At 34.8% G+C, this 26728-nt stretch overlaps 1 protein-coding gene across 2 annotated transcripts; it reads left to right on the plus strand.

Annotated features, from left to right (window-relative positions):
* Positions 1 to 345: 345 nt before the first annotated feature.
* On the plus strand, positions 346 to 26673 carry LOC125071421. Of its 2 annotated transcripts, XM_047681664.1 has the most exons (8): positions 346 to 432; positions 21343 to 21562; positions 22513 to 22617; positions 23131 to 23367; positions 23551 to 23738; positions 24205 to 24280; positions 24576 to 24701; positions 25213 to 26673. In XM_047681664.1, exons 2-8 carry the CDS (start codon positions 21404 to 21406, stop codon positions 25450 to 25452), a joined length of 1131 nt encoding a protein of 376 aa, XP_047537620.1. In that variant the 5' UTR covers positions 346 to 432; positions 21343 to 21403; the 3' UTR covers positions 25453 to 26673. The 2 variants fall into 2 exon arrangements, with proteins under 2 accessions (XP_047537620.1, XP_047537622.1); XM_047681666.1 differs by lacking the exon at positions 24576 to 24701 and having other exon boundaries at positions 25213 to 26669.
* The last annotated feature ends 55 nt before the right edge of the window (positions 26674 to 26728 follow it).

A 26728-nucleotide genomic window follows, 5' to 3' on the forward strand; every position in this document is an offset into this window, starting at 1 on the left:
ATATTTATTAGTTTGCTCATACCTATTTATATGTGCAAATAATTTCTTGGTGATCAAAAAATCACAAGCAAATAAGTTCTTATAAGATTTTTAATTCCACTGAAAGAAAAAAATACTAATTCAGTTTGACTTCTTAAATATAACTTGGTTCAGAAGTGTATCCGATGTATTCAAGAAATCGCAATGAGGCAATAGTTCCGAACGCGGGTTAATAGCTGGCGCGGAACTCGTATCAATTTTCAGGCAGCGGAAGAGGGTATCGAGAGAGCTATGAAGTACAGAGAAGAGAAGCGAGAGGGGAGCGGTGAGAGGGGAGTGTCGAGGGGCGAGGGTGGTACCGCAGCGGCGCGTGCGACTGCGCCACTCCGTGACTCGCGCCCGTCTCGCCCGCACGCGTCCACCGCGCCGCTCCAGCCGCACGCGCACCGACCGGTACGTACCCGCGCCGCTTGCCGCTTGCCGCTTGCATAACCGCCGATGCTCTAGAGCCGATCAAAAACCGTTGCTCCACATCACGTTTCAACACTGATTTCGATATTTTAATATGCCGGATTTTTAGCGGCCAGAGCCTCGGCGGAACTTACGCCAATACTCCATATTTTGTGAATTTTACTTGTGATTACTAATTTGCGATCGGTGCCGGTGAAGTGTTTCCGAGGAAACGAAACTGAAGGTCACCTGAACCCTTTCACGTGAGCATGACACTGCCTTATACTTCTGTCATTATATTTTTTTAATTTGTTCAAATATCAAATGTCTTAATTATTATAGAACAGTTACTGAAAAGTTTACGTAAACGATTAGAAGTACGATGCACTGAGACGCTATTTATGTTAGTTCATAATTTTTCTTTCATGTTTGTTTAACGTTTCACATCAAATCTAACAGCAATGAGTTAATGGAGCCCAATGTGACGCTTGTAGTCTGAAGTATTGCCAGTGTACGGCCTGAACTTAGTTATCTGTTATCATCCCGCTGTTGTTGTTGTGACTACTCCAAGACCTACATATTTGTAGTAACTCACGAGCCGAATTCTGTTGGTGTTATTCGTCAAAACTCAAGTAACATTTTTTTTATCAATTAAGCAATGACGATTAATGAATTCCGCGCTCTTTTATTGTAATTTACCCTGAAACTGGTGGCAACGATCGAGAGGTGTGTCCAATGCAACCCCGATTAATCTTCGCGCCGGTCGGTCAAGGACGCGAAACATGAAACTAATAATGAGCGCGACACTCGATTAACTGTATTGGTTTGGAACCAGCGTCGATTGCGAGAGCGCAATCAATCAATCCAAACGGCTACGGATCAGCCGCCGACGTTACGTATCGGCACACATTCGCTGTTTTACTTTCCACTGTCTCCGCTTCCATCGGACGTGACGACAAATTAAGACGCGATTACCTCACCGACCGCCTGACCGACTGACCGCAGTCACATTACGATGCGCCGAACGCCTCGACCAAAACAAAGCAACGTGCGCGAATAGCTCAAATCAATATCTATCGACCATAGTATATGGCGAGTGTATCATTACGCCGTAACATTAATACGCAACCATTTTTCAATCAATTTAGTGACGCGCATTGAGGAAAACTAACCGTTTAAGATTGTAAATAGAACAAAGAATCGATTCAAGTCAATACAGTAAAGCAAATGTTATTTATATTTTCCGTCGGTTAGAATCGTACAGATTTAGTTCCGAGTTATGTAACGCCACCTTTCTATGCGAGTTTGATATTCAATTACACTTCGATTAAAGAAACAAACGCGATGCCTCTTACGCAAACACTCAAACGAGCAACTATCAAAGAACGCATGTTGAAACTAGTGGAACTGTATCACATGTAGTGGTAGCTCACTTTGTGTTTCGAAACGCCAAATTATTGTTCTTCGACAGTCCACTTGTTACGTATTATCACCAGTTAGTAAACGGACCTTCAAATGACAAATAAATAAAACGACAACATTCTATTTCGTTCCATTGGTCGTCGAAATTAAAGTTACGCGAATTAGTTTCATGAGGCATTACATCCCGTTTAGAGTTCATAGTCGCCATTTGTAAGCAAGTTGTCTAACATCGGCATTAAGACCTCCTCACGCGAACAAATTATGTAAAAATACGCGTCAAGCATCATGAGCGGCTCCGGCTTGCGACACGCGCTGCTCGTAATTAGGACATTATTAACCTTCTAACATGTCTATATTTTTATTATAATAAGCTCAAGAGTCAGAAATCAAAATCAGGAGATCGTCTATCAGGCATGATAAAAATATGGAAAAGTAAAACAAAGAAGGCCTTTTAGTTTCGAAATAAGAAAAACTAGAATAATTTTTCTAAATAAATGCTTAAAAGAGGCGGACCTTCGTTTTATTGCATCGTAATTGCGTTTCAAAAGACATTTACAAAATGCTCACTTTGTAAGAGACGATTCTTTTATTTCTTTTATCGCATGTAAGATCGACAATTTATACCGCATTAGAGAAGCTTCTCTCTGGTTACGAGCGGAGATGGTGATAGTTGTTTTACATTGTTTCTTGTGACATAATAGTTTGAAACAAGTTGAAGCCATTAATACTAGTCTCAGAAAAAAGCAAAGACTATGTTATGTAAAAACGGTTAACATTACTCATAACATTGCAAAATGACATCTCTTCAAAATTAAAGTGTTTAAAACCAGTTGAACTTTGTACTTTTCAACCTTCTTTGTACAAAGAGGGTTTTAGAACGAAATAAAACATTAAAAACTTAGTAGAGCGCTTACACATTGTTAGTGCGCAAGGTTCTAGAGACAAACTCAGCTTAGATCGGGTGTGCGAACAGCAATCGGATGTACTCAATCAAATTCTTCGTAAACTTGCACCACACCGCTTGCATACTAATTTGACAACAAGAACACAAAGTATTTATTTACATAACCCTAGAGAGATAAAATCCATCAGTTAAACGAAAGATACAATCGATCGCTAGACGTCCGCGAGCCGATCTAATCATCCTTATCATAACGTTTTAACTCTTGCCTACCATGTCCATACTGCAATATTGCTTTGTAAGATAAGTATTACAGATTGTTCGATAAAGATTAATGAACTGAATGAATGAATTCGATGAAGAACTTATATTCTTTTAAACTAACAGTTGAATATTTTTTCATGAATCTATTTTCTGAAATCCAAAATGCATAAAAGCACTTTCTATGGGATCAAATCTTCCTCTTAACCTTTTAATTTATTCATAACCTTTAACTTGCGCATAATTCATGCTTTAACTCTTCAAACTGTTACTTCATATGAATAAGTTTATGTATCGTAGAGCCGAAATGGCCCAGTGGTTAGAATGCGTGCATCTTAACCGATGATTTCGGGTTCAAACCGAGGCAGGCACCACTGAATTTTCATGTGCTTAATTTGTGTTTATAATTCATCTCGTGCTCGGCGGTGAAGAAAAACATCGGGAGGAAACATGCATGTGTCTAATTTCACATGCCACATGTGTATTCCAAACATCAAAACACCAACCCGCATTGGAGCAGCTCCAAGGGAGAGGAGGCCTTATCCCAGCTGTGGGAAATTTACAGGATGTCAATGTGTATGTAATGTATTATGTAACGTAACTTACATAATGTACAATAAAAATAATTAAATACAAATATTAAAAGAAAGAGTAACATGTACATGTGTGGTGCAATAGTGGTCTCGCTGGCAAAAGAACAATCTCTCGATGACAATATTTGGTTAAAGGACATAACTGACGTTTTATTATGAATAAACAAAAACATATTTCATGTAAATATGTATATTATAAATTATGTTTAATATACTTTTATATAACATTGTTGTGTCGTATCCATTTTTGTATAAATATGTAAATAAATCGCGGACATATAATACTCAACATAATTTTATTTAAGACAGTGACGTTAATAATTGCTTAAATCGAAATTCCACGCTCATTTTCACGATCAAAGGCTGACATTTCGCAAGCGAGGACGCGCTCTTGACCCGCACCGATTCAGGCGCACTAACTGGGCCGCCTGAAGCCTTCAGGGCTGAGCAGCGTGCCGTAGGCCTCGGATTGACCAGTTCGAAAATAAATTTTAATATTCATACGATTAAATATGTTTACTAAACTATATGTAATTAAAAAAGTTATTTTCCCATAGTTGTATATCTTGTGCTACTTTTCAATGTCTTATCTCAGGCGCGTTATTGTGTTTTGAATAATTTTGCAGATTCTTTCACGTAAACAATACGAATCGTGTAAGAATATTACTTTTACTATAACTTTTGCTCATATCATGGCATACAGTTTATCGGTTCCTCAGTTTGTTACATATATTTAAATATTTCGTACATTAAAATATTGTAACGAGCGTCTTGAAATAGTCGCTAAATATAATAATTATTCATAAACATGATGTTGATTTAATTGATGTCGTGTTGTGGAATCTTTTAGTGTCTCCTTACATTACTACACAAGTTGCGTCAGGTGTGTCTCAACAGCCGGTAGCGACTGGCGAATGCCATCATTTGTCACGTCGCGTGTCACGCTTCTCGCCGACCTCTGACCCCTTACCCCCGTAAAGCAATATCTTACATTTAAAGTTGCCATATTTTTTTAGCCTGGCAGTCAATCTACCTTGTTAATTTTCATTTCATATTTATTTATTGTTTGACGGTTGAAATAGGAAATTTTATAATACATCAATTGTTTATATTTTTATAAAGAGAATAATAGGTTTTAATTATTGACATTGTCAATTAAAATATATCGTTATTTTCGCAGTACGACAAAGAAAACTCACTCTTTATTGTTCATTAAAACTGGTGAAGATGTAAACTTGAACTTGCAAGACAATGGACGAGGAAACACAATTAATAAATAGAGTAATAGATGAGTGCAGTGTACACACATTACTGCGAACACGTGGGATCTCACGCGCGGCCTCGACCTTGGCCGTGCATCGCGACAGCTCGCAGCTTGCCGCGCGGACGATGGCGTGGATTATCTCGAGAGCGACTTGAGAACGGCTCGTTATATGATATAAAAAGTTAAACTAGTCCCAATAGTCGTATTCTTAAAATACTTAGTTGATTAAAATATAATTTTATATGCAAAATTAAGTTAAATCAAAATTAAAATATTTTTTATTCAAGTAGGCTCATAAAAACACATTTGAATCGTCATCTTATCAAATCAAATCCAGTTTATTCAAGTGAACTTCACAATGCAGCGTTTTTGAATCGTTTAAGTTGTTACTCTTTTCCACCAATTTAATTACAAAATGTGTTAGTGAAGTACAAATCAATTATTATACGTCCCGCCTAGAAATCAACGACTACAGCGAGCCAAGTTCACGCTTTTGTATCTTTGATATACATATAATGTTGTATTGAGTAATATTCCTTATTTATCAATGTTACTTTCAATAGACCAAGTTAAAAATAACGGGAATCTTATTATAGAATCGAATACCGTGCCCTAGGAAGGATCAATTAGCTTTGCGAAGTCTTACGACTCGGTGTTATTAGTTTACCTTTCCTCTTCATGTTTATACAATGATTGTCACCGTTTATTTCAAATTGATCTATATTACTGTCACTGCATGATAATGCTGTAAACATACTGCGAATAATTGTAAGTACCCACTTTATTAAACATAACAATAACATCCCGATTAGAGTCTCCAGCTCCAAAATGATATATAGACCGGACAGCTCTTTTTTGCAAAAAGAAATCTTTTTATTTCAATATATCTAGCGTTTCTCTAAAGCAAAATGCCGTAAGTCATAATCCTATGAAAGTAACCAAAGTATACTAATCGAGCTGTATCAACATTAGTTAGTTGTCTAACTTCTCAACCACGTTTGCTGCGTAAATATAAGCGGTATTAATTCAATGAATATAATCTTGAACTCACGTTGGTAGATCGAAACAGTTTAATAATATATGAAGGTCTTATTCGAAGGCAATTTCGCAAAACTTAAGTAGTTTTATTCAAAGTAATTGAACATATATTTTTTACGTTAAATAAGTAGACGTAATTTCCGCGTTCAAGTCGCACTAGCACTTATTACCATACAATTAAATTATTACACATAGTAATTGAACCCATTAATATCATCAATTACGCATTACTTAAGTCGGTCACATCTAACGCTCACAGAAGATAATAATTTATTAAGCTAGCATGAAATAGTTCTTATGGTGCTGGTAAAACTGTCCGCAGTGAGCATCGGGCTCCGGCTCTTGGATAGATCAGCTGATTGTGACGCAACTTCGCAAAACCCGAGACTGAACTGTTGCATAAAGCTCGGCCAGTTGAGCCTACGAGCAGGATACTCCGAGAGAGATATCATTAATATATTATACAGCCATACGTCTGCGACAACTTTATAACATTAAACTTGTACTGTAAGAGTTCGAGTATGAGCCAGTGCTCCCTCTCGTTGTGCGCACAGACGACTTTAACATGCCTTAAAATCCTTTCGTTATAGTAATGCAAACTATTATTTATGATACAATCTTTCATTTTATTTGAATTGTGGATTTTTAAGAGCTTTCCTCCATAGATTATAATTATTTTCACTCCCGAGGGCGCGCCCCTCCACTTTAAATGTTTATAGGCGCGTTTTACTAAGTCGGCGTTAAGTATCACAATATTTTAAAGTTTTTACATATAGCAATAAAACGTTGCTATGTTCATTGTATCTAATTAAAAAGTATTCAGAACATAAATATATCACATTTTTTTTCTTATAGTTAACAATAGTATTATTTTAACGACTTAATAAAATCATTTTTTTAGATTTAAAGTTTAACAAAAATGTAATTGTTGTTTAAATTCGGATCAACCTTGAATACGTTTTTTTTCATCATTTAATAAATCCAGTCTAGTTTTTCTTCGAGCTCAGAAATTAAAACTACATTGTGATTTCACGTTGGCGCATTTTATATTTAGTTTTTGTTTAAATCTAAAAACAAAAAATGCCGATCATAATTTGGGACCGCTTTGTATTTTTATTTGTAACAACGAATTATAACACACTACGGCAAATTTACATTTCATAATTATCACTGGTTTTCATAATAGCCGCCATTACAAAACACATTTTATCAACCGCTAAATGCTTTCATAAAGATTTTATCTTAAATGTAATTAAGTGTATTATACTTTATTAAAAATAAAATAAAAACATGACCACGACACTGCGAATACTCCATAACAAGTGATAAATAATTCAATTAGCATTTTTAGCATTTAGCATTAGCAGCCCGTAAATGTCCCACTGCTGGGATAAAGGCCTCCTCTCCCTTTGAGGAGACGGTTTGGAGCATATTCCACCACGCTGCTCCAATGCGGGTTGGCGGAAATATTCAATCTTATAATGTAAAAAATAAAACAAACAAAATCTAAAATCAAGGCAAATACAAATTTGAATTTGAACTATTTTAAAATTATATTAAGTACATTCTATGTATTAGAGGATCAAAGATGTTAAATGTTTTTGCACGTCGGGTGCCGGTGCGCGAGCGTAGTGTTACGTCACTCCTGTTGCGTCACGGCGACCACTTTCCCGCACGCACACTAGTAGACCTCAGAGTGCTGCCGAAGCACACTGACACAGAAACATCGATGCATTAATGAGTCAAATATTAAAATAAAAAACCCGTTATAATATTTTTATGTAATATTGTTAAGTGCACGTTAACATACCTATTGTTAATAATAAATAATAATATAAACAATGGCTATTGTGATTTCTGTCATTTAGAAAACATTGTCTTATTATTAATATTTCCCCTTTCACGTGGAAAACGTTTACTTATTTCCCAAACTAACTCGCAGAATATATAGTTATGTTAATATTCATCAACAAGTCGACTGAATAACAAAGTTTCTCTCTGCCGTGTCCTTAAACTTTAACTCAACTTTTTCTTCCGCATAGTAAAGTGACGCTTTAATTTTGAAATATTGACAAAGCATTTCTTGTGTATGAACTTACAAATATACCCGTTTAAATAAGTGATATGTCCCACTGATACAAATACGCACAGTGAACAATCTCGACTCGCCGGACCTGACCGCGCCGCCGCCGGTCGGAACCAGTCCTCGCTGTAAGCGAGCGCCAATTATTATTTTAATATTATTATTTAATAATAATTAGTTTTCATATTTTAAATACTTTTCGAATATACCGCATGATCGTATATTAATATAACGTTAATTTGAATATTATAATCCAATTCTAAAAAATATCTTAAATTTTTCCAAAAACATTACAAATGAACCTAACTGGACTTGTCACCAAACATTACGGTTTGATGTAATATTATGAATTAGGTTTCAGTTGACTCGTGTCGCATGTTTTGCAACGAATCAAAGGCCAAAGAGTTTAAAAGCCGGTGACCTCTCATTTCACTCTCAAAGTTCATTCCGCATACTTCTTACATCATTCGCCTTTTACCGCGCCTTTAAAATGCATTTCGCAAAATCCTTATAAAGACATCGACATCAAGGTCATTACACCGCCAATACAAGTTACAATAACTAATTTACTTTTAAATAACGAAATGAAACATGAATTATTTTTAATAAAGCTTAAAGCGCTTGCTTTCTACTTTAATCGACATAACCTCGAGTCTATTCCAATAAGAACGAATAAAAATATCCGTTGCACAACCATCCATTCGCTTCAATGTTACACGGACTGAACGAGAACTCTCAAAGAAAATGTCACTGAGGTATTAATATGAGAAGAGAACGAGATATGAAGCCGAAACTCGATTTTTTTTTTTTTTATATCTAAAGGTGGCGAACGAGCAGGAGGCTCACCTGATGGAAAGTGACTACCACCGCCCATGGACATCTGCAACACCGGGGGGCTTGCAGGTGCGTTGCCGGCCTTTCAGGAAAGAGTACGCTCTTTTCTTGAAGGTTCCCAAGTCGTATCGGTTCGGAAAAACCGCCGGCGAGTAACAATGCCTTAACGTGCAAAAAATTTTGGCCAAAATTCTTCTTCAAAAATCCTGGCTCGCGTGATTAGTAGTACAAAGGTTTCGAATTAACTCGCTAGTTTTAACAAAAGTAATATTTAATAATGACATTCGGCTTTGAGTTGTACGAGCGTACGTCGATCAACATCGCGAGTTAGAGTAATCCGATGTGTCGCGCCAATTGGCTCCCTAATATTACCATTACTTTGGCTAAAGGGCGAATAAAAATGCAAGTGCATATTATTATTTACATAAAACCTACTACTTTAGGACGATGAAATATTCTGTATTGTTCAACAGGATGTCCGCAATTAATTCTACATCCCTAGATGGCTTCGTTATCATACGCCAAGAATATAAACGCACTCATGACATAACATAACCACTCCAAATTACACTTGAAAACTAATTTTAATTTGAATAATGTTTCTATAATATTATTTGATAGCTAATATAATTATTTTAGTTCTGGGAACATATCTCGTTATAGAATAAAACAATTCTATTCGTGTTATTTTTTTTTTATAAAATAATTATTTGAATTTAGGCCTTAATAATATACATATAAAAAATTATAAAAAATACCGTACAAATCATGAATGCGTGGTGTAACACTATATATAAAATTCTTCGAGATTAAAAACATATGAATTTACAATTGTTTCGAAAATGTAAAATATATAGATTTCTTCAAATTGTCAACATGCTAATAGATTACTTCCAGAAGTACTTTAAATAATCTCTGTATGTGTCAAGTGTGTAAATCGAAATCTATAAACTTTTTATTTTTTGTATACAAATATAATGTAGAATGCAATTAAAAACAGGAAATAGATTGTCCCACATTTTAAGGTGTTCGATTATGACAACACACAATAATTGCTAATATTTTAATAACGAGATAAATTTTAATTATCTTAGTATCGCTCTTTTACAACTATAACAATAAACGTGCGCACATTACTATTATTCAATCAATTTTCAGTTATTGCATAACAATTGAAAAGTCATTTGTACAATCGATCGCTTCTCACGACCTCAGCTGATAGCCTCAAAGTCCAGTGAACCACCGAACCGACTGACGAAGTATTTCTAGGAATTAATTTTATTCGTACACCAACGAACGGAGTACAGTGGCATTGACGAACGATTTTTGCGAAATCAGTGCGGTGTAAAATTGAGAACAGTATTGTGCTATAAAATTAAACCCAGCAATGAGCGTGAAACAATATTCGGAAAAAGTTCAATAATTCAAGGCGATTATTCGCCGTCGCGTCGGTTCGCGGCGATCGCGAGTAATAAACATCGACTCCAAAGGAGTAAATTATTTATATAACAATTAATTATTTATATTTATTTAGGTTAAGAATAATAGTTTAAAATGAATGTTGAAAAAAATTTGTTTGTTTTTTTCCAGTTTCACACAAAAACTACCTTAAGCCTTGAGATTGTCCTTAATAAAATAATTGTCTTTAATATTATTTCGTTAGTTCAATTAATAAAAATGTATCATTAATGTTCTAGAAAAATGATTCCCTGAGTTCGTTTGTGTAATTTAACAATTAGTCACTGGTCGTGGCGGCGCGGAAGGCGGCCGAGAGGGAAAGGGGAGTTGAGTAACGAACAGCTGTTTGCTTGAACGTTCCACACGTATTATGTGACCTGCGCCGTATCGAGAACACTTTTGATTTCGTTTACGAGTCCACTGCCGACAGTTGGGCCGTCCTTTGTAAAGTGGAACGGATCTCTTAACTGTCGTTGAACTTCACCTGCCGTTTAATCTCTATATTTAAAAAATATTTTTTATTTACAATTAATTTTACTAAGTATATCTGAGTATAATAAACTATAATGTAAGAAAATATATCAATGTAAATATTATTTAAAAATAAACTAATTTTGTTCGATTACTATTTGTTAAATTAAAACGACGCGGGAACTAAGCCCGAAGGTAACTTTGTATGGACGGCCGGTAATTAATTTGTGTCGAATAAGTTGACTTAGGAGAAAAGGTTTGATCAGCAAACCACGTCCGTTTGTCGTCTTCAGGCGGATGATTAAGTTTTTATGACTCTTACTACTCTATTTTTCTTGTTCCGTTAACGAAAACGATAAAGTATTTTGAAAGTAAGGTCGATGTACCGGATTGAGGAAAACCACTTTTTATATTATGTTATCGATCTGCTCCGGTATACATTGTGTAAGGAGTTAAATGGGGAGAATATGATTGCAGAGTCGAAATACTGCCGGGTCAAGGTTGTATTAGTTATTAAATATTCACTTCTAATCTTGTAACAGAAATGATATAACTCAAATATATCAATGGTCACAACTAAAATAACATTATTTAATTATTACATAATATGGAATACAATAATAATGTCGTAGCTCGCGCTACGATCCACTACTCACACATATATCGAATACCTTCAATCGCTACGCGTTGATGTCTAATATATGTATCATACCATGTATCATATTTTATTGTATATTATTTTGCAGTTTCGGTTTTTTTTTTTTAATTTAATATACCAACGCTCATAATAATATTTACAAAATGTATTTATATTTATTGACCTTCTTACGGATAGTCAAAGTCAACATGTCAAGCTAAAAATGTACCCATTTACAATATGCATTCATAATTTTGACGGTTCATCTGTAATGTCGAAATATATCAAATATTATCATTAGTTAAATTAGATCCTCATACTCGGTTAAGAATCGCATTTATTACGATATTATATCGTCTATTTCGTTATCTTAGACTTATCGGACACAGTCTCACGTTCTGGAAAACTGAAAATACCTGAACTAGGACAAGGTTGGTTGCAAGCAAATAAGGCTTAGTCTGTTGGAATTTGTGTGACAAAAATCTAAAACTAAATTTGAAATCAGTTCCGCACAACATAAAAGCACTCTTTGTTTAGAACCATAAACTGGTTCAACGGAACGCTGTACTACCGCTACTCTACTTAATACGACGCCACACAAATGTTAGGTTTTTATAAATTGACTTAATATAAAGAGAAATATATGTGTTTTATTAAAAACAACAGATAAACTTTATAAATATAAATATTTTAGTCTAATAATTTACAAAATACACGTTCGAACGAAGGTATCGAGATTGCACTAGCTTAACGCGCATGCGCGCGGGCGTGGCCTGCAAACTGGTCCTCGCTCCGCTCACCGCTTAAATGTTTCATACAAATTATGTTATAATTTTTTTAAAATAACGGCGTTGTACATGTTGCGAAATGTTGACAAAGTAATGAACGTTCCTTTTGAATATTGAAATTAAAAAATAATCTTATACAAAGTTTAAACAGTAATTCTATTCTTTTAGAGACTGTATACATACATGTACTCGTTTTGCGCACATTTGAAAAATAAGGATAATATTAAAGATACGAGTGATATTGTTTGTAAATATAAATAGTTTGACCACGTCTTCTGGTGTCGAATGTGTGTTTGCGTGTTACATAAGTCAAGTACTTCCTGATGTTATTCACGTAACATTATTTGACGCGACACACATACATTGACCTAAACTTATTGGTAGACAAATATGAAACCCACAATCATTAAATCGTAATCTTGTGATTATTCAAATCTATTTGAAAACTAAATTTTGCGTGTCTTATATTATGGCGTATAATTTTAACCGGCTCCACTATGGTTCACTTTATGTATTTATTTTTAATTTATTATATTTATTTTTGGCGTAACGAAATCAATCAAATATGACCCTGTGGTTCACACTCGATTGCTTTCAATAATACCAATCAAGTTCACGAGAACAGTTTACCAAATTATTAGCCTTTCGATCGCAACTACTTAATCATAAAACTCACGTCACGTCATATTATATTAATCGCGACCTTATCAAAACATAAGATTAATGGTGTAACTTTTCAAAAGTTTTTAATACTTCTAAATTAATCTTTTTATAACTATACATTCCGTGAAACCATCTACGGTAATCTAAACATTAAATTGTAATATAGTTTTAATAAATATTAATACCCTATTAAAATAAACACTGTTATATATAAATTCTCGCAATATTATCGTGCATCAAATAAAACTTAAAATTAGCTGGTTACCACTGTAATAACCGCTCCACACCGACTACATTAAAACTTATGAAATTTTGAACGAATATCATGTATATGCATTATTCATCCGTAAATTGTACAACGAATATGTATAATGCAAAGAAAAAATACTCGCGTTATATATTCTTTTAGATACGGATTTTAGTTTTTAATATGTTGAAATATCAATATAAAAATATGTTATATATTTTTAGTTAAGATGATTTTTTGCGTGTGTATATTCGCAATGTAAAAAATATATATACCTATGATTATAACAATTGTTTGTTAAATTAAATAGAACGTATCGAAAATATAAAAAATACGGTCACGTAAGGTAACCTTTAAACAAGGAAAATATAATTATGTAGATTATTTCACACAACACTTCCTTCAATAACCTCAAAGTAAAATGTAATCAAAAGTTACATGGGGCGTTATAATTTTACGGCTAAATAAATTAGTAACAAGGCCGAGCGAGTGAGTGGCGGCGCTCAGCGACCGTGTGATCGACGTCTGATCAGAACATTTAATATCAGTTAATAACAGATAATTTAATTTTTTAAGGATATATTTAATTCATATATTAGCATTAGCAGCCCGTAAATGTCCCACTGCTGGGATAAAGGTCTCCTCTCCTTTTGAGGAGAAGGTTTGGAGCATATTCCACCACGCTGCTCCAATGCGGGTTGGCGGAATACACATGTGGCAGAATTTCGTTGAAATTAGACACATGCAGGTTTCCTCACGATGTTTTCCTTCACCGCCGAGCACGAGATGAATTATAAACACAAATTAAGCACATGAAATTTCAGTGGTGCCTGCCTGGGTTTGAACCCGAAATCATCGGTTAAGATGCACGCGTTCTAGCCACAGGGCCATCTCGGCAATTCATATAATATAAAATAAATATAAGACTTTAAGAAGCTCGCCAAAAAAAGGAGTAAGATAAGTTAGTGAATAATTTATCCTGATTTCTGTAAAAACTACATATTTTGTAAAACTGTGTCAATAAACTCTTGTCCCTCGTGTTTCTTGTCGTAACCAGTTATCATATATTCAATTATCATCAAAACCATTTCCATCCAGCTCTAGATAAATGCCAATAAAGAAAACTAGGTGTGGTCTGCGGCTACGGTATACGAAATGAACGAAACTTTCTAATAAATCTTATAAATTTGAATAAAATAAATAAAACTACCTAGATTAAATTATTAGAATAGTAATATATTATACAGATTAATATCCACAGTACGTGCTCCGACACTCTCAGTCATATATTATTCTCCTTCGTTGTGTATGAAATATATCGTCCTCGTACGCCGTAAATTCTCAGACAATTACAAATCCCTCATAATAACATGTTAGCTGACAATTATTATTACTATAATAAAATTATATTAAATTATATTTAATTATAGCACGATCCGTAATGAGTGTGTCCTCAATACCGGGAAGGACGGCTAACGTTTTATTGTTAACAATTTTAATATTGTACTCAGACGCGAAAGGAGGCACTGATAACAGGCAACTTCATGTTCCCATAACATCCATTACCACAAGTTGTGTGCATTCTGTTACCTTGATACAAATATGTTAACAAATAGAATCGGAGAAGACCTAATCACGAAGCATATTCTGAAATAGGTTACAAAACGATTGAGACAATTTTGTGCGGTTCGGAGATCCAGTTGCGGTCACAGATTTGAATGACTTTGGTATCATTCGCCATCGTATCAGCTTTACGATCTATTAGTTGCGCAGTATTTAAATTTTAAGATATTATTATCAAAACAAATTAGGTCAATGACAAGTTGTACGAGCTGCCAACGAAATAAAATAAACAGTGTTTAATTTAATTTTGCGTGTCAAATATTTAAAAAATATAAGTCTGCATTTCGATTTAAATAGAAAATATACGATACTATTCATTGATATTCTATGACTGATATTAAGCCTCTATGTTTGTACCACGAAAAAACATACAACATATAATGTGCCTAAATTCAACAAAATAATTATTTCATCCGTGTGCTCGAATTACAAATATGATCATGCCCGCAATAGACATTTCTAAGATAGATTAGGATTAATTATTGTTTGAGCCGAACGCCTCCGCTGCGAACTAGATACCTCGAGAGCGCGAGGCTGAACAACTTGCAAAATATATTACGAGCAAAACAGGATACACGGACTGGTGACTCAGCGGTATACGAGTCTATTGGAATTACCGATAATGTAAAACCCACTGTGACTCCCAATTTAGTGATATATTGAACTGAATAAATGAAAATTTAAACTTAATTTTAGAATTAAAAAAAAAAGAAACATTCGTTTACATATTTTTTTAGTTCTCAATAAAAAATATTCTCGCAGAGCTCGTGATTAGCGCCTTTCTAATGACACCGTGACGTCGTTTAGATTATTTCGTATAGCGGCAGGCAGGCACCATCCCGTTTCAATTTAAATATAATTTGTTTTTAAAAATAATTTATTTGCATAAATTAACAATTAAGTCTGCTTAGTATTATAAAAAATATATGAATAACATGTCAATGGCATTAGCCTTGTCACCCGAACTTGATTTGATGGAGAAAAAAAAAACCTTACGTAACTTTTAAAATACCTGCATAGTCCAACGTATTTATTTGCTATTAAAAGTATATTAATGGTTCTATTTTTATTAAATAACAATGTAAGCAATTGGGGCTTCATTTAATAATAATAATAAGACTAATAAATTCGCTCACATATTTTGTTAGTAACAAAGTCCATTAATTTCATCCGAGATCAAATTCTGCCGTTCAGGAAACTCTAACAAGTTACGAGAAGGTTACGTCACATGTCTAACGATTTAATGAAATAACTCAAAAGACGTGGATGTTGAATTTTTCTATTTTAATGAATAATAATAATTTGACAAGTCACGATAATGACATATCATTGTTTCGCATGTTACGCGTCGCACACATCAGACACAACGCGCGGACCAGACCAAGTTAATGAGGGGCTAACTACGACATCAAATCCACGAAAGACATGCGTTGGTAATTTTATATGCTCTCTCACACTGCAAGACTGTAGTTAGCGTATGTCACGTGTCTACACTTTATATAGAACAATAGTAGTGTAATTGGCGGCGTCTCGAGTATCGCTTCCGGCGCGCGCGTAGGGCGGATTCACGGTGCACGCGCAAGCTTGCGGCTATTATACAAAATTTGTATCTTTTTATAGATATAAAATATATTTAACATACTAAGACTTGTGGTCTCTCAATAATGTAAAAAATATTGTAAACATTTCGTTTATTCAATTAGTGATTAATTTAATGAAGCTGATATAAAAAGTATAAATAAAAGCAAGGCGTCATTTGGTAATAAACGATTGAAATGTTTAAGAAATAAGATAATAATATATATATTCGGTTTTAATTACTTATTAATTCAAAATCAGTTTATAGTTTCAAGGGTTATATACTTATTTATCCGGACCAAGGTTAACTTCACGCGTTTCGACGAATTGCACGCGTTTTGATCGACTCCGTAGTTTTCGAAATTTTAATTAGACATTGAACAGTCTATTGTATCTAAATTCTTTATTAAAACGTGTTGTATTATGAAAACTAAAAGTAACCCATACATGTTGTAATTTGCTTTGTATATAAGAATGCTAGTAAATAATGATTAAGTCTCAAAAAATACCACATTACACAGTAGCTATACGTATAAATAAGAACAAAATGATGGAAAATATAAAAACTTTGAAAAACATTATGTTTGTATATAAGAATATGTAAAACATTGATAAAGCAGAACTTACGTAATAATACCGCGACTCTGTAATGATAGTTAAATAAGTAATCTGTCATTTTGTTAAACGGCCGTTAAGCAACCATATCGGTCGCTGGAACAATAATTACAGCAGCTTTTAAGGAAAATTAAGTGGTTGGGTTTTTACAAATATACGGAAAGCAGTGATATTCCTACGTGTCGAAACACTGTGATAAATCGTGCAGATAGAGCAAGCGTGCTGGGGAAACGATGAAGCAACAAGAGTGTGTAACATCCACCAGCTTTATGTTTACTGTAGGTGTTGCGTCTTAACAATCACTTTCTGAACTATAAATAAAGTAATTAAAACTTACTTCTTTGTTGTTATAACATTCATTTAATTTGAGATAATACTGTATTCAGATTTTATCAGGAACTCGGCAACAGCATCGAGTAGTGGATGATATAATATTAAACTGCGTAAAATGAATCTTAAACAAAGTAAATGTAATGTAATTACATAAATCGAGAATATTCATATAATAAATCAGTTTTATGAAGTAGAATATAACCAAATGATAACTCATCAATCATCACCTTAGCACAACATTTAATTTTGCCTTTGATAATGTGCACTTGTTTTCCTCTAACGAACACGCTGCGGTTTGGTCATGCGCGAAGTGTTGCCATTCGTCACTAATGCAAATGTCATTATTCATAAGCATATCACATAACGCTCGCTTTTGTAACTTGAAAATAATCCTTCGCTCGACCGATGTAGAAACTGACACATAATTTTACTCGCGGCATTTCTTGTGGGCTGTGTATTACCAACCGATCCAAATTCTATCTTAGGCTCTAAGTCGTAACATTTGACAAGAGTTCGCTCGCTCGCGAGGTTATATTATTATTACAAGCACGAGATTATTCTCTAAGTAAATCTACTATCTGTTCGAAATGTAGAAACACAAAGTATAAAATGGTATGTTTTTATCGATCGCATATATATCCACATAAGAAATCACATGGAGCGATATAAGTCGTAGAGTTGCAATTATAGGAATATGAGTCATACTCGAGTGACGAGCACACTACATAAATCAATTTACCTCCAGTGAAGTCAAATAGGTTGGTAAATAATGATTGATGTTCTCATTCTCTTGTTCAAACCTAAACCAATAAAAAATATCAGCAAGAAGTTGCATAAAATATAATTTAATTAAGTCCGACGATATTCTAAAAATTTAATACTTGCAAAATTTTAAATCTAAATAGTAAATAAGTTCGACTCAACTGATGAACGTAAGGTAAATAAGGTTTCGTAATTAAAGTGTTGTTAACAAAATTAAGCTATTTTTTATTTTAATAATTAAAAAATATTAATTGTATGCCCTCCAAACCGACGTAATCTCCTAAAACGACAACAAACGTCTCAGATGAGTTAGAAGCACGCAGTCGGTAAGTGAGTTATGAATAATAGCTGTATTATACGAGCATACCTTGGATTGTAATCGAGGTCGCGATCGTCAGAAGGACATTATTAGCATCGTTAACATTAAATTGCCCACTTTTCACACAATTTAGAAACATTTTAAAACTGTTAAACCCTTTAAACTAGCTGTCGACTGCGATTTTTCTTAGACTGTAAATGTTTTTGGTTCCTTAAATCATTAAACAGACTGATTATAGCATACCGACATAAATAAATCTAGAAGCAATATTTTTAGTATGCATTATTTTACCGGTTAAGGGATTAATAAAGATACAGGCTGATGAACGAGACGCAAAAACTGGCACGATCGTGTTTTCTTGATTATAACCTTCCTAGTATTCTAAAAAAAATTAAAAAAAGTCATCCAATAAAATACTGCATACAAGCTTTCAAAGAAGTCTAAAAATATTTTTCTTCTGTTTGAAATTTTTTACCACTAATTTCGGATAACAATACAGGTATACGTTAAGGTATGGTATAGAAAGGGCTCATACCAAATCCAAATTCTACTGAACCAATGAGTTGAGCTATCATGTCCAAAGTCTCAAAAAACGTAGTTTAAAATGTTTGGTAAAGTTACGCGCCGTCTAAGCCTCAAGTACTTCACTTGATAAAATTATATTTTTTTAATCTACGAACGAAAATTATTTTGATTTAGATTGAAACGTTTAAAATATAAAAAAATATTTGTTCATATTTCTAGAAAATACTGATCGGCAAGCTTAGATCGCGTGAATAATAGTTTTGGTAGCTCCTTATTGTCTTTGAATCTTTTTTAAGAAAAGTTCTACTTATTTAAATACAGCAAATAACACATGACAGTTGTTTTCGTGTCAGACCCGGAAACAATAATCTGACAATACTTTGCAGAATACGTAAGATAAGGTCGCATTATAATATTAATTTTACTCTAAATTTACTACATTTATTTATTTACAACAAACGTTATTGTAAAGAGGTACGACCAGCGCCATCTGTTGACGTATCGAATAAATACCGAGATAATTCTTTTTTTATTTGCTGATAAATAATTAACTTTGGCGTTAAAATGTGATTGATTAACAATATGTACTGAAAAATGTTATAACCTAAATTTCACTCTGCTGGGCTAAGGGCTCCGCTCATGAAGAGGAAAACAGTAGATCTGTAAAATAACCGCAGTAGACCCCGTAAGAGTGAATAAGCATTTTCCCCAGAGTTGTAAACAACGCTTGCTTTTATTTGTGATATTTTAGCTTAAAATTTGTTAATCAAATAATTTTAATAAACACATCACATATCTTGCCTGTGTTTTGGCGGCGACCAAGGCTTGACGTTAAAATGATGCTAATAAATGTATTAGCATATTAAAAGCTCGACTTGCAACACTCGCTGTCGAAATGTAAGCGGTCGACACGTGTTAACGAATAAATAAATTTATGTAGCAATGAAAAAACATTTACAATATTTTACATCGACCAAGGTAAAACTTAACTCATAATTAATTAACACAGATCATATTAGTGTTGACGCAATCACAGCGATAATTACCCGTAACAGAAATACCAGTATTAAAATATATGAATTTAGTGCAACCTAAAATATGTAATTTAATACGACTCGTTTCCTATATGCCAACACTGTATACTGATTTGGCCAACGATATCATGATGTTAAAATATTTTTTGTGACGAGATTCATAGACCTCGCTATAGGACTTTTAGTCACACTAATGTTAAATAAATATAAAGCCTTCACTTGTGATTCTATCGATATTAAAACACACGGCAATAGGTCAAGAAGTGCAATATTGTACGTCTTGCATCACGCAGCGTGAGGAGAGATGAATACCCAATAAAATACAATTTATTATACAATATATATAAACGACTCTGGACGTTCTAGTTTGTTACCGCACTCGAGCCGTTACAGCGCTATAAGAGTACGCAACACCTACACTTAAACGATATAATCTGTACAAATGCATAATTTTATTCACTCATATACAAGGAATTATGTAATTTTAGATCTAAACTATAAAGGCAAAAGGGGTTTGTCATAAATCAACAATAAGTTTACGTTATATACGTTTGATGAAAAGCCTTAGCTGTCAGGCACCGGTTGACTTCAAGTTGAATAATCAGCGCAATAATATTCAAATATGTCAGTTCAAAGTTTAAGAGTAAGTCAATTGGTCTATATAAGTCTAGTAGTTACTTACCACATTTAGAGCCTCGACTCGCTTGAATTTCTTAACAGATAGTGTCTAAGCGTTATATTTTCAACCACATTAACCTCAGCAACATAGATACTTAATTAACTTTAGTTAACAATAAAATAAAAATGGACAATAAAAGAAACCTGAAGGCTATCCACTTTACTTTCAGTTGAATTGAGTTCAAAGTCATATCAACATAACAGAAACTGGTTCGTATGTTAATGTTAAACATGATATATATTCATAAATATTTCGTTCAGTAATTACATATTTTATTAATTTAAAATAACAAAATTATAAATCTATTCAGACAAAACCTTGCTCATCTCTACTATAAAATTAATATATGTTTTTTTTAATAATAAGTTTTCAGACAAAGCCAATCGAATATAATAATTCCATGCTACTTCCTGCTACGTACTATAATGCACAAGTCGTCGATGCGTTTGCAAGTCGCTATGTGTTTTTTTTCTTATTTTGAGATGTTTATGCCGTTTTAATCGTTATTTCAATTTATGTAGCTTTCGATGTAAGAACGTCACCTAGTTAAATTTTAAAACTTTTGAATTATTGAATTTATCACAAAACTGTTTGAGTACTACGTGCGTATTGAAATAACGATTACAACGGTATAACAATCTAAAAATAAGAAAAAAAACACATAGCGACTTTTGCAGGCGCAACGACGATATAATGGTGTATTACCAAAATTACTTTACAATCGAAATCAAAATATTCTTTTAAATTAAATGTGTTAAATTACTAATTAAAAATGTTTCTTGCAGATTATTTAGAATACGAAAAAGGAGGGAAGCTTAGGAAAACGCCATAAGAAAGGAAGGAAAAATGAAGAGTGCGATTTACTTACTGGCCTTACTAGCGGTAGCGGCGGCGGCGCCAGCGCCGCAGCCCGACCCCGAAGCGCAGCCCGACCCCGCCCCCGCGCCCGCTGATGACAACAGACCAGAGATAATCGAAATTATTGCACCCGCCGCTAGTGCACAGGTATATACAAATATCATAATTAATCTGATGATTATTTAGCATAGATATACCTAGTCTATATTACTTTCCTCTATTGAACACGTTATAGTGCGTTGACCAAAGCATTAAAACGCGTGTGAACATATTATTATAATCTTTGTGCTCCAAAAAAATCAATTTTAACAGCTACCCAACGAAACTAATCATAGTAGGGTTATTTTCATTATAATAAAAAAGTGTTAAATCTTATCTTAACTCCGTTTCCGCTACGTTACGAATATTACTACATTTAGAGTTTAAGCTGTGCTTTGTTTGTTAGTCAGTACATATTATAGTATAGTACTCATATAGATTACATTTGACACCAAAAAGTCTACAAGAACGTACAATTAGTAATTTTTATAAGCGTTGACATTGACGTTCATTAGTTACGATTGGAGTTAATTTTTAGTTACACGTAAAAGATAAAGGTTTATATTCTACTAAACGAAATCTACAAGCAAGAGCTCGCGGAACTCAAGTAACTCGCATTTATCTTAAGCAAATTCCGTGTAATGTAATTAAGCGCTAGGTTGCGGCCGCACACGCCCTCGTTGTGCAGACACCGAGAACGCAACAATGTGCCTGACAGAATCACGAAATTACCTAACTTGGACACATTTGCATATATTTTTATTATATTTTCCAATATTTTAGATTTTTTTTAATTAAGGAAAAATATTTAAATGTTATATTAGTAAACAAAGATATCAAATCAAATAACATTCGGTACGTTATTAATAAACATCGGTACGTTATTAATAAACATCGGTACGTTAGATAATATAAACATTAGTCATAAACTCAACATGAATATTGTAATATTTTGGAATGGTAAAGAGCGTGCTCGCATTATAAGACAATTCCCAGCTTATTAGATTATATTTCTATGACTCAAGTGATCTGAGATCTAAATCATTTTTATATAACAGGAAACGCTCGCCACGCTGAACCTCGGCGCCCCCGGCTCTGAGCTCAGCGAACGCAACAAACGTACTATCGGCATTTTGAGGCAACTGTTCCCCACTCTTACCCAGGTAAAATTTCCAACTTCGTTTAACTAACAACATTTGTAAGCTGCAACCAACTATTGCAGTTGCAGAAACAAATTTCTGTACCTATACTTCGATATGTTTTCTACTTGTGTAAAGTCAATCGCCCAAACGACATAACTGTGATTTGACCACCTAGCTATAATAAATCTCTTAAATCTTCGCTTAGAGTGACTTGTGACGTTTTAAGCTTGTTTTATAAAGTTTTCGTCGGTCGTGTAGCGCATGCTGAATTATCATTTTGTTCAGGTAGTTGAAAGTAAGTAATTCATCCTTGAATGTATTTTACGTAATCCAAAAGTCAATATTACTATTTTTGCTTAAAGTGCATTTTATGCCACATGTACGACGATTGTCTATCGTTTTAACATTATGCTTGTACTAATAACGTAATTATAAAATAATGTTACACCCCGCCAAGCTTAACTGTAAACGCTTCTGCACAATGTACATTGTAGAGCAACGGTAAAGGTTTGCTAAGGGTGGCGTATGTTCTAGATAATCGAACAGAAGGTACAGGAGATCACCAGCATGGTGCTGAAGGTATTCGGGCCAGTGGTGCTTCGGGCCTTCCTAGGCAACCGCAATGGCGGTCGTAGCAACAGCGGTGGTGGCACCATCGATCTGGACGATGAAGACGACGATGACGACGACGACGACGACGACGACGACACTGTCACGTCTACCACCACGGCAGCGCCGGACAGACGCAAGCGGGCGCTATTCTTCCTGCCGGTATGAGCGTCGCACATTCGCGCACTATCAGCCTGCCAGGAAGGCGGCAGAGCGGGCGCGCGCAGACCGCACGCCCTCATCGTCATCGTCACTTCATCGTCACTCCATCCCTTAGCCACCGCCATTCATAATCACAATAAAACTTATCAAAGCAATCCGATAATATTGTTTGGTATATTACAGAATGCAATCGCCGACGAGAACCAGCTTCTTTCGGGAGCCGAGTCCCAGCAAGCCGAAGTACGCGTTGCCTTCGGTGGGGATCAGGCGGCCAGTGATGACCAGCAGACCGCTGCGCAGACCAATTCAGCCTCGATTGACGAGATCACGTTGGACGATGCTGACGACAGCGAAGAAAACAGAAACAAAAGGTAAACTTAAAAGTTATACCGGCTCCTTAAATAATAAATAATAACTTCTTACTTTTTAAGTATTTAAAAATTACTTATATAAATATACAATAAATGTTTCTAAAGAACAAATTGCAATGTATTTCATTTAAATTAAAAATACAAAAGGTAACAAATTGACAAATATTTCCGAGTAAACTATTGCAAGTCCGTTGCCCCTTCACTGATATTGCAACTGCGTTGGCAAACAATACATCGAGAGAACAGTTTGTTTTTGCAAACTTTTCAATTCGCACGAAATTATGGTCTTTTTATCGACACTAGAATAACACGTATTGGTTCACGTAACTTCTATTGTAACGCCGACATGCGATAAATCAGTTGTCTGATCTAATTAAACTACCCGTCTACGAGACTGCTGTTTGAAATCGTAGTCTTGAGTGTGTTCAATGAGTATCTGACTAATTTATATATATTGTTCTTCTAGATTCCTTAACTTTGGAGGATCAAGTTCGAACTCAGGAGGAGGCGGCTCCGGCAACTTCTTATTTGACATCGTCAGAGTATGTATCGCTAGACCGTAAAACAATTCACTCACTTCATTCAATCTTCTCTTTCCTTTAACCATCTTTTGACTTTATCTAATTCTCTATTTCTACTTATGCACTATCCTGAGCATTTTTGTGACAATGTAACGACACTGTTTTAAATGACAGACATTAATATCTGAAGGAAATCGGTGATGTTGCGATTGTTTTTTTAACGATGAAAAGGGTAGGTATAGTGTGTATCAATAAACGAGAATTGACAAAGAGTTCGTGGGAGACGTTTAGCAAGTGAGAAGAATTGGTGTTCCAGCGTCCTGCAGAAGTAGTGGCGCGCGCCGCAGGGTCCGCGTTTCGCCTTTTCGCGGGCACCGATTCCCTCAACGTGGGCCTGACCGCCTCCCACTCCGCCACCCTGGACCCTAACGACGTTCCACAAGTACACATGGCCGCACTTACGTAGCTCTCTCACCGTAGACTTTAGACGGATCTCGGTAGATTCTTGTAATACTAGATGCTGTTGTTGTCGTGATTTTGACTGAGGAAAATGCTTTTTGTAGTTTCATTTATTGTCACCATGTGTAGCGAAGCAGATTACTTCTAGTCTAACTAGCCGCCCTCCTCCCCTTATACTTTCCTTCTTTCTATTTCTGCTTTATGTCCTAACATCACATTACAATATTATAATAATAATATTCTTATGTCGCACAGTTGTTAAATAGTACCTATTAATTTTATTATATTTCGTGTTAACATAATATATTTATATAATTTTTTGATATAGAACATTAATTGTACAATATTATTGTGAAAACTTATAGAGTTTTCTTTTGTATATATTTCTAGTTATATTTCTACAGCATATTATGTAATGTACTGTAGAAATATAACTTAAACATATAATATCACACCTTGCAACATATAATAATATTACAACATCGTAATTCCAGCTCGTAGCGGGTTCATCGTCCGGATCGTCGTCAGGCGACGCCGGCGCAGCGGAAGGGGAAGACAACGGCGGCCCGAAGGGCGACAACCTGACCGAAGGCGTCCCCGGCCCCATCACACGTCTCTTCATCATCGCCAACCGAGGCATCGCCAACCTCATCCAGGACCTCATCCTTCGTATCGCGCAAACCTCCGAGAGGATAGTCAACTTCAAGGCGCGATTGATCACCTCCATCATTTAACGCGTCTGCGTTTAGTATAATATCGAGAGGCTTCGGTCGACGCGCTCTCGTATCGCGGCTCGGATGGACTCGTGTGGAATCGATTCTCACTATCGGTTCCATAATGAATACCATTCCCGCTGTGATACGAGTCGCGAAGTCGACCACAGAGTGTTACCGCGGCGAACACTCTCGCTACTTGACTGAACACGAAAATAAAGAAACCCATTTCGGGTGCTTTCTATCGTTACGATTGTATCGATTGAAAGATAAAATTACATTGTCTGACAATTGCGGCCGCGTTCACACTTGAGACATAAATAGCGCATTTGTTTCGATGGTCGTCAGCAATATTTGAGTTAATACAGCGCGTAGTTTATTATCCGCAGGTATTCGCTGGGGCGGTATTTATGTCTCATTTGTTAAAATAGGAAAACACATCTAGAGAGAGTTGTGTACTACTCGTATTTATTTGGTAAAAATGCCTAAAATAAATATTTATTAATGTTATTCTTTTCTCTCTAAATAATAAATAATTTCATGTTCATTTTTCATGCACGTTTTCATCAAGTTATTTTCTAAAAAGTAAATTGGATCTTAAACTCAGCAGACAACTTATCATGGCAATATATTTTTAAGATTGAGGTAGAGGGTATATTAATACTGGTAGTGTTCGATATCTGAGAGAATTCGCCACTTATTGGCGTCGAAGCAAATTGACCTGTATTTATTTATGAGGCTTAACACCTATGAGTTGCGAAGAGTCCTCAGATGAGCTACCGTTTTAGGGGGCAGTAAACAGATTTGTCCGGTCAACCAAACTTCGTTTTACTTAATACAAAGTAGTTAAGTAACCTGACGGATCGGAACGTTTGCGCTCATCATTGAAAGCCTTTGTATCCAACAAAGCGGTGGAACATTACCTTATATACTGAAGTTGGTTTTTGTGTGCACTTAAGTAGAGGGTGCGCCGCGGCCCAGTCTCAACTAACTAGTGTAGGTAGATTTGAGGCGGCAGAGCCGTCTTGCTCAAGCTTTTTTTACAATGTGACAATCTCGATTCGTTTTTACGTTTGTAAATATGTATTATAGCGGAATTTGTGTAAAATAAATGATTAGTAAATAGTTATTTTTGTTTTCATGTATGTTTATTTATTGAACACCTGTACATAACTATAAAAGCATACAAATCGATTTGGTACTGAAAAAAACAATCTTGAAAGAAAAATGGTTTCGGGAACTAGTATTAAAATTATACAAAATTGAAACTATTATCAATTGTTTTATTTTGGATGAG

Source organism: Vanessa atalanta, chromosome 19 (assembly GCF_905147765.1).
Source record: "Vanessa atalanta chromosome 19, ilVanAtal1.2, whole genome shotgun sequence".
NCBI classification, from domain to species: Eukaryota; Metazoa; Arthropoda; class Insecta; order Lepidoptera; family Nymphalidae; genus Vanessa; species Vanessa atalanta.

Bases quoted from the DNA above. Each gene is read 5' to 3' on its own strand.
- LOC125071421 (XM_047681664.1), top strand. From the start codon at position 21,404: ATGAAGAGTGCGATTTACTTACTGGCCTTACTAGCGGTAGCGGCGGCG. The intron at 23,739-24,204 runs GTAAACTTAAAA...TTGTTCTTCTAG, and splicing joins GAAGAAAACAGAAACAAAAG to ATTCCTTAACTTTGGAGGAT. The intron at 24,281-24,575 runs GTATGTATCGCT...TTGGTGTTCCAG, and splicing joins TCTTATTTGACATCGTCAGA to CGTCCTGCAGAAGTAGTGGC.